Source organism: Leptonotus elevatus, chromosome 14, assembly GCF_054856555.1.
Source record: "Leptonotus elevatus isolate MCC_2025b chromosome 14, RoL_Lele_1.0, whole genome shotgun sequence".
NCBI lineage: Eukaryota > Metazoa > Chordata > Actinopteri > Syngnathiformes > Syngnathidae > Leptonotus > Leptonotus elevatus.
The window spans coordinates 10,935,290-10,945,444 of NC_141252.1; the positions used below are offsets into that span (position 1 = coordinate 10,935,290).

Sequence of the window (10,155 nt, forward strand, 5' to 3'; positions counted from 1 at the left end):
TTTTCTGTTTCTATAAATATATATATATTTTTTTAGAATGTTTTTTCTCCCCTATTTTTTTTAAAAATCATTTTTTTTCTGCTTTTCTGATTTCCCCCTTGTTTTTCTGAATAATATTTTTTTCCTGCTGTTTTTCTAAATTTGTTTCAGTTTTTCTGAATTGTTTTTAAATTAGATTTTTTTTAATACACACACACACACCCACACCCACACACACACATATATATATATATATATATATATATATATATATATATATATATATATATATATATATATATATATATATGTATATGTATATATATATATATATATATATATATATATATATATATATATATATATATATATATATATATAATAATAATGACAAAAATATATAAAAAAACAAAAACAAATATTCAATAAAACAAAGTGTGTTTTTTCCCCCCAAGTGAATGCAATATGCTTTCGTACTTGCAAATACTCCATGTATGTAAGTAAAAACCACTATTGCATTTGAGGACGGAAACATATTTTCTCCCATAGCTTGGTTCAAATTGCAAGTCACTATAGCCGCGCTGCCACATAAATAAATCCTCGTGCAGTCACACTGACCAGCTCGGTGGTTTTTGCCGCCAGCCCACAGACCCACATCAAGTACTGTACTCATGTACATTTGCCTTCACTGTAAGGCTTTGCTTATACAGCTGACAGCTTGGAATTTCAGATCTTTTTTTGTACGAACCACATGAGAATGTCTCAATATGTATTCAATCATAATCAAAAGCTCATCGTGGGGATATTGAGTGCTTCCTCTTTTTGGGCGAGTGTGTCATTCACAAAAGTTTGCTTGCTTTTGGATCAAAATGTTATTGAAAATCTGCTGAAAGATCAAATTTTTTTGGTTTGTCAAAAATGCAATGCACCAAACAAGCCTTCGTTTGTTGCATTACGAATATGACAAAACATTAAAAAATTTTTTTACAATATATTACTTGTAATGAACATCACAGCCCTTCCATAAGATTTCAGGCATCATGTGACACGGCTTCCTCGGCTACATCCTCTCTGGTTGTCATGGGAACAGCGTTTCCCAGGGATGCACCTCTGGTAGACGGGGCGCGGCTAAAAACAAACCCAGGTCTTCCCGACCTGTTAGATAATATTAAAAACATTACCTGTTTGCAAGAAATTCATTCAAGCCTGCCTTTTGCATTTCAACTAAGATACGGCTTTAAAGAAAGCAGCGTTGCAACATATTCATGGAGAAATTTATTTGCGGAAAGTGGTGTGATAATCTAGTTTATCCAAATAGACGCACACATTTGATTCTCTAATCAAACTGAGCCACGAGTTGAGTCGTAACAACATATAAACAGCTAATAACTTTTCATTCCCGAGCCCACCTGCAGGAGGCGCTGCGGCTCGCTCCGCCAAGCCTGACCGGAGCGACAGAAGCCAGAGATGCCTCTTCTTTTTTTTTTCTCTTTTTTTCTCCTTCTTTGGCTTGAATAATAACCGGAGAGAGAGCGAAAGAGCGAGCTCGTCAAGAGGCGAGTGGGGAGGAGGGGGAGAGAGCAGCGGAGGTAGCAGCCACAGTGACAGATGAGAGCGTGGCACAACTTGTCGTCTTTCTTGTCTGCACCGTGGGCTGGGGGCAAACCAGAGAGCAAGCGCATCAGAGTTTGAGGCTAAGCTCGCACGCACACACACAAACACGCTCGCACACAAGCAGACCCCTCAGCGCGGCTGCTGCACAACAAGTTCAGGGCTCAGACTTAGCTTGTGGGAAGGTATGTTCCGTTTTTCTAAGTCCTCACCCCTGCAGATCCTGCCCCGCATCACTTGATGCTCCACTTTGCCTTTGCAGGTGCAGAAGTTTTATCTTGAGGAATCTCCGCCAGTGTTATGGCTCTGCCAGAACCGAGCCATCTCGTCCTGTAGAGGAGCTGTGTGCGTTTCCCCTCCAGAAGAACTTGAAGCCCCTGGGGAGGATGGAGAAGCTCTCAGGGAAGGACAAGGAGCTGATACGGAGCAGCTGGGAGAGCCTGGGCAAGAATAAAGTTCCTCACGGCGTCGTCATGTTTTCCAGGTAACTATCAAGATCGAATCCGTGCGCTCGCAATGATTTTGCCATCTTGTTTTTAACTCCACGCAGCATCACCTTTGTGTGCACACTTCCACCGGAAACCAGAGGCGGCTTGCCTAGTTGCTTGGCGACAGCCTTCAATATTATCCTCCACTCTGACACGTGCACAAAAGATTTAGAAATCTGCTCTGCTGTAAAGTGACTTCATTCAGTTGCGTGTGGCTTTCAATAGAGAATCATAGAATTTGGGTTAATTAGATGGCAGGAGATTGATTTCCAGTATGTCGAGTCACAACAACAATGACTGTAAAACAGGCCCACCTTGCTGTGCCTGCCCCCCATGCGGTCTTTCTGTCTGACCATTTGCTCGTGTCCGTCTGCATGTTTGCATTGTGTTGGTTTGAACCATTTTCATATGGGGAGGTTTCATAAACTGCGTAAGTTATTCTCTACAGCAGAGGTCACCACTTTGAAAATGAGAGCTACTTTTGGTTCACTGATTACTTTTTCACATGTTTTGATTAAGGTCTTTTTAAAAATTAAACATTTTATTTTAGAAAGCTAGTTTTTTTTACTTTGCTTTTAAATGTTTTTAACTCTTTTTTTGTAAATGCTTTTGAAGGAGAAATCAAGTAAAAAAAAAAATGTTCTATGCAACTCTACTAGTCTAAAGCTCTGATTAATATAGCGTTTATGAAATAAGCAACAAAATCCACCCTCTTTATCCGGCCATTTTGCCACTTGCTGTTGACTGAAAATGACATCACAGTTGCTCAGGTAATAACCAATCACAGCTCAGCTTGCAAACATTACATGACCAAACTAAGAAAACAGGTGAGCCGTAGTTGGTCGTTCCCGGAGCAACAGTGATGTCATTTTCAGTCGACAGCCAGTGGCAAAATGGCCGCCCCCATGAGATGGATAAAAACGGGTACATTTTGCTGCTTAACTCATTCCACATACGCGCTATTAATCAGAATGCCATGTCTAGACTAGTGGTGGTGCAAAGAACATATTGAGAATGTATTTTTTTTTTTACTTGCCCCATTTAATGTTGCACTTTTAATTACGTGAAGCACATTGAGTTACCCTTGTGTAAATAAAGCTGCCTTGTCTTTGCCTAAATAGTTAATGATTGAAGACGATGATTGTGCTAATTATTTCTCACAATAGTTGTCAATGATGATTTAACAAGGTAGGAGGAAACAGATAAGTATCAATATACATCACCTCTAGTGTTCATATCTTCATTCCTAGGAAATCACAATGTCCCTTCACTGGTGAGCTACTTTTAGAACAGGCCCGTGGGCTACCCATGTGACCCTTGGTGACCCCTGCTGCACAGAGTATCAAAATGATTCCCCCCACCCCCCTCCCAAAACAGCTTAAAGATTGTACTATAGCACTGTACAACAATTTGTGGTTTGTATCCATGCCAGGCTTTTTGAGCTGGACCCGACTCTTCTCACTCTTTTCCACTACAACACAAACTGCGGCAACACACAAGACTGCCTCTCCAGCCCAGAGTTCCTGGAGCATGTCACCAAGGTCAGCTTCTCACCTTCAAGTTTTCATTTATTATTTACACGTTATTTCATAGGCTTTACACGATCAGGATTTTTTTGGCCATTTTTGCAAAAACGATAAACGATTCCATTAGAAGATGGGGCAATATATCTATTTATTTAATTTTTTTTATTTATGCTACAGTCGACTGCCGCCATTCGTGGGGGATAGGACTGGCCCGGTCCACAAATAGCGAAAACCTACATATAATTGACACCAATTGAAATGCAGGGGGGGGGGGACCTTTAAAAAAATGCTGATAAACATTAAAGGGGAAGTCAACCTTAAGCATTTCTTGACAATAATATGTTATATGTGACCTCACTAGTCTAAACATGAAATTCTGATTAATAATACATTTGTGGAATATGAGTTACGCAGCAAAATCCAGCCGTTTTTATCCATCTCAGGGGGCGGCCATTTTGCCACTTGACGAACGAAGATGACATCACAGTTGTTCATGGCTCAGGCACTGACCAATCACAGCTCACCTGTTTTCTGAAGCTGAGCTGTGATTGGTTGCAACTGTCATTTTCACTCGACAAGAAATGGCAAAATGGCCGCTTTCTGATATTGATCAAAACTGCTAGATTTTGCTGCTTAACTCATATAATCATATTTAGACTAGTGTGGCTGCATAGAACATATTATTGTCAAGAATTAGTTTTTTGTTGGTGAAGGACTCTGGTGAACGGTATGGGATTTTTTAATAGGTTTTTGGTGAACTAATGAATACACACACACTCACACGCACGCACACACGCACGCACACACGCACATACACATACTCACCCACATACACAATAATATAAAAAAATAAAAAATAAAAAAAGGGGGCAATGATGATGACATGTCAAATCGGTAAAATTACCGAATGAACAATACTGAGCTCTTAAAAAAAATATTATTTTTTTTGGGGGGGGTGGGGGGTGACTTCCCCTTTAAATATGACATCATGTATTGTCTTATTTCATGGAGCTGATCAATGATCGTTTGGGCAAATGAAGAAATTACAGCCGATCATCGCTTTTGCATAAATTGCAAAATATCGTCCAATCCTGATCCAAGCCAATCACATCGGTTTAAAGTGTAGATATCGTATTGGGCCGATAGTCGGCCTTATTTCAAGGTGGCTGTTTTACAATCAGGAACTATAAATTAGAAGAACAGAAATTTACCATTCATTTCATGCAATATTAAGGTAAAATGCTATATTAGGATATAGAGGTTTTTTGTAATAGTTTTTGAGGGAAATTTTATGTATTAAAAGTATTAGTGGCATCGGTACATGTTATTAGTATCGGCGACTACTCAGGAGTTGAATAGTTGTGAATGAGTTGAATTCCTAATTGTTATGATTTGGTTGAATGTGTGTCTTGAGTCAAAATATTCTCTTATTGTCTTAGAAAAAACAAGCGTAGTCAATCAAGCCCAAATGTTGCCATAATCCTCCCTCCATCTTCTTCACTTGGTCTCACTGATCGCAGGTGATGCTCGTGATCGATGCCGCCGTCAGCCACCTGGACGATCTTCACTCCTTGGAGGATTTCCTTCTCAACCTGGGCAGGAAGCATCAGGCCGTGGGGGTCAACCCGCAGTCGTTCGCTGTAGGACAAGCTTACAACAACAAGATCCCGGCAACAGAATTCCGCCGCGTCCACGCTGATTTGCGTTTGTTCTCCCAAGGTGGTGGGGGAGTCGCTCCTCTACATGCTGCAGTGCAACTTGGGCCAGGCCTACACGGCGGCCGTGCGTCAAGCCTGGCTCAACATGTACGGCATCGTGGTGGCCGCCATGAGCCAAGGATGGGCGGAGAACGGCGAGGACAAGGCAGACTGAGGCGCCAGCCGCTGAGCTGTTGCTGTCCTCTCGCTCATTGTGGTTGCCATGGAACAAGGTTGTGTAACGTGCGGCATTGTGGCTTTTTTTTTCTTTTTTTCGCTGCTGTACATTAGCGGGGAGTGCGACGCAAAGGCGAATGTATGGCGTGGCCACACTCCACCGATCGTAGACTTTCTTTTCTTTGCGGTGGTGTTTTTAGCGAGCGGCGTCAGAAGCAGCCACTCGGAGCAAAGCAAAGAAACGTGAAGGTTGACTTGTATATAATGCCTTTTAATATATCTTCTGACCGTAGTGAAATATGTGATGTCATCGCCCGGCGCTGAATATTCTATTTACGCTACTCAAAGTGATACGGGTGAGTGTGGCCCACACGCGCAGCTCTGGGTCAAACTGTAACCAAAAGAAAAATGTAATCACTTTACTCATAAAAAAAAAGAAGTGTTTTTGTTTTGTGTATGTTAGGCAAGGTTGTTTTCCAATAGACACACTAGCAACAGCTACTGACAAGAACTGTTATACACTGATAGCTTTCTACCGTCTATCTCTGACTGTTATGGTGTCGTGGTGCACCTTACTTTTTACACGGTCCATTCAATGGAGGCCGCGAGTAAGTATCTCAATAGTTTTCATCTGACTGTTAACAAACAAGACTGTTATGTTCAAGTCGAGGTTGTATAGGAGGATTTTCTTAACGGTTCACACTCGTGTTTGATGTCAATCACTGTCGTCTTATCTCAGCGTTGTTGTGGCGACAAACCTACGCATGGGGACCACTAAACATCTGACGGTAAACATTTGTTTTCAATTTGAACAAATATGACCTCTTAATTTGTTGATAAGTGTATCATGATTAACATATTATGTTATTCATTTATTTCAATGCCAAGTATTTGATAACACCATACAACTGTAAATCCAAGTTGCTGATATGTGGTTATTAACGCTTTATCCTGAGTTTACATTGAAAAAGTTTATTTTTATATTGTAAAACATAGATGTATATTGACTAGAGCCATTGTTTTACAGCGCATCCACTTTTCAAAAAGTTCAATCTTAAAGAGAAAGTCAACCAATATGTGACCTCACTAGTCTAAACATGACATTATTATTATTATTATTATTATTATTGTTGAGTTATGCAGGAAAATCCAGCCGTTTTGATCTATCTCAAGGGGCGGCCATTTTGCCGCTTGCTGTCGACTAAAAATGACATCACAGTTGCTCAGGGCTCTGGCTACGACCAATCACACCTCACCTGTTTTCTAAAGCTGAGCTGTGATTGGTTGTTACCTGAGACCTAAGCAACTTGACAGCAAGTGGCAAAATGGCCGCCTTCTGATATTGATAAAAACTGCTGGATTTTGCTGCTTAACTCATATTCCACTAACGCAATATTAACCAGAATACCGTATTTAGACTGGTGGGGCTGCATAGAACATATTATTGTCAAAAACAATTTGGGGGTGTTGACTTCCCCTTTAATTTAATTCATTCACTGCCATTTACAGCTTTAGACGTCAAAAAAATATTTTTACTATTTCTATTAGTTTAACATTTTTTCCACTTTTGTTAACAAGAGTATAAAAACCTAGAAAAAAGTTTTTATTGTATTTCATATACAATTTGTGGTTAATCGTGAGTTAATTATTGAGGTCATGTGATTAATTACAATCAAAAATTGTAATCGCCTGACAACCTATTGTTTAAATAATCTTTTCTTTTCTTTTTTCAAAATAATCTTTAAAAAAAAAAGATTATTAAAAATTAGGGCATCAGGCAATTAAAATTTGTAATTGTAATTAATCACATGACTTCAATAGTTAACTCATGATCAATCACAAATTTTATATCTGGTCTAAATGTACAATATTTTTCCCCCAGGTTTTCATACTCTTGTTAACAAAAATGGGAAGAAAATGTTAAACTAATAGAAATAGTTCAAATGATTTTTTTTTTTTTTACGTCTATAGCCGTCAATGGCAGTGATTGAGTTAAAGACTACAAAATCAGATTTTTTTTTAATGAATATACTCACCATGGTCACTTAATTAGGTACGCCTAAGCAATCTGAGATCCAAAATGGAGAGGCATTCACTTGCATGTGTAGAAGTTGTCTGCAACATGCTGAGCGCTATTCCTAATACTGTGTTGCCACTCACATGTAGCTAAACAAGGCAACCAAAATATTAGAAACAGCACCCAATATGATGCAGTGCAGTTCAACACTACAGTCATAATAACAAACGACTATTTTCGCCAAGGCAGATATCCGGAGAGTGTATTTAATCCCTGCATCGTCCGTGTTTTTCCAGGTGTACCGTTCAACTGGCTGTGTAGGTGGTGTATTTATAGTGTTTCTTTTCCTAGCATTGGTACATTGCCCTATGCAGGTTGTCTCTATTTCCGATCATCTTTTTACAAGGCGCCACAGACACATGATGTAACATCCAGTTGTGTGCATATTGGGCGTGTCGCTGTCTACCTCATCATTATTATCAGCTGCTACTGACCAGTAATGACTTCGCCTAGTTATTGTTCAACCAAAACAAAACAAAAAGATGAAGTTAACCCAAAAGCTTTCTTTACAAAAGATGAAGTTAACCCAAAAGCTTTCTTTACAGTATGTTCTTGCAGCGCCATTATTCTAAACACGGCATTCTGATTAAAATTGTGTTTATGTAATGTGAATTAAGCAGCAAAATTATCCATCTCAGGCAGCGGCCATTTTGTCACTTGCTGTCGACTGAAAATGACATCACAGTGCTTATGATTCAGGTAACGACCAATCACGGCTCACCTGTTCTCTTGAGTTTGGTCATGTGACATTCACAAGCTGAGACGTGATTGGTTGTTACCAGAGCAACAACAGCAAGTGGCAAAATGGCCGCCCCCTAAGATCACTGATCTGAATATATGACTGGATAGCCTATAGGCCAAGACTTTTGAAGCCACGAGGCCGCCATATTGCTCCTCCCAAGAAACGTTTCTCGGCATACGATCCTATACATTTACAGTATCGAAATTGGAGAACATTTAAGACAGTACATAGTAGAAAGAGTATGATTTATGATGTTTTAAATTTGTTGAACATAAACAAGAGGACTTAAGACATTTTACAACTTGCCTTAAATACATGTATAAATTACATGCTTAATGATGTTTACATGAGGAAACTTGTATATATTTTTTATTATTAAAGAATTATAACTAATTCAACAAAAGATGCCTCTGCCAAATCTAATATTGATGTCTAAGGAGCGGAGTGATAAAAGAAAAAGGGGGTCTTCAAAGCAGCACATACCGTCCACGTGTTCATTTTTTTTTTTTACTTGTTAAAAAATTGTGACCACCCCGCCACTACCCCCCTCTAACTGCATACGAGCTGTATATGTCTAATCTTTACTTATAACGTATAATTTATACAGTAGTCTGCTTGCGAGATGGGAGGAGCAAGATGGCCGCCCTGTCGCTTCAACGGCTTGCACGGGCATGTATGGGCTATCGGCTATCCAGTCATATATTCAGATCAGTGCCTAAGATGGATACAAATGGGTTAATTTGCAATATTAATCAATGCCGTGTTTAGACTAGTGAGGTCGCATTCAACATATTGTAAAAAAAAAAAAAAAAAGTTGGGTTAAGCACTCTTTGTAAACTGGATTCCATGCTACAGTTTCATAACTTGTGTGTGCATACTTAAGACTTAATAAAGTGATTTCTTGTGGACATTTTGCAGCAAATCCGGGTCAGTGTGTTGTCACATTGTCGCAGATGGTTCCAACACAATGGCGGCCATTTGATTTCAGTCACACGAGGCCCGATATCTTTTACAGTTACGTAAGAGCCATGAATGGCTCAGCGCCCCGAGCAGCAGAGACGAGAGTGACTTGAGGCACATCAGCCCACTTACTCATGCAACCGCGCAATATCACATCGAGGGGGACAGGAACGAGCCAAGATTTGCCAAGAATTGACAAATTCGGGCAACGTCTCGGGAGATAATTGTATTCCCGCAGGCTTGAATATCGGTTTGTGCATGCATAAGTGACCGAAGTGAGGCTTGTATCATCCATGAGGCAGGCTGTCTGTTCTGCTGTTGGATCTGTGGCTGACATGGCCTTAATTTGTCTGCGTGCGCACTGCCAACGCTCTCCTCACTCGCCGAGTGTCTCCAGTATTTATGTTGCTCCACAACAACATGCACTCGTCTAGCCACTGGGCTGGAGACGGGAGGAGACGCTGACCCGAGCCTCTCTCAGGTCACCTAACAATGCGGCGCGAGTGCAACAGTGAACAAGGGGCCTAAAAGCCAATACGTGGCAATTAATTTATGATTTGTCACTATAGTGCTACAGCCGTGCCTTGTAGTACGCCGGGATTCACTCTGTAGGTTGTCGTCTGTGAGAAAATATATTATTTTTAGAAAGTCTGCAATGTGTTTTGGAAAAAAGGGGTATTAAATGTTGTCATGGCAACTGTTAAGCGGTGTGCGCAAGTGTGTGTGTGTGAATGTGTGCACTCGTTTGTTTGTTTTTGTTGAAAGAGCAGATCAAGGCATAGATAGCTCCATCGTCTTATTTAGGACAAAGGACACTTAACAAGGAAACTTCACTTTAAACTTGATCACATTTTGTCATGTTACGTGTGAGGAAGAATGGCCTTTTTGAATCGTGTTT

The 10,155-nt window shown here is 40.1% G+C and overlaps 1 protein-coding gene across 1 annotated transcript; it reads left to right on the plus strand.

The window, feature by feature from the left end:
- The first annotated feature begins 1,454 nt into the window (after nt 1–1,454).
- Nucleotides 1,455–7,123, plus strand: ngb (neuroglobin). Its single transcript, XM_086094705.1, has 5 exons — nt 1,455–1,775; nt 1,853–2,074; nt 3,511–3,619; nt 5,125–5,244; nt 5,324–7,123. Exons 2-5 carry the CDS (start codon nt 1,977–1,979, stop codon nt 5,474–5,476), a joined length of 480 nt encoding a protein of 159 aa, XP_085950831.1. The 5' UTR covers nt 1,455–1,775; nt 1,853–1,976; the 3' UTR covers nt 5,477–7,123.
- Nucleotides 7,124–10,155: the final 3,032 nt, after the last annotated feature.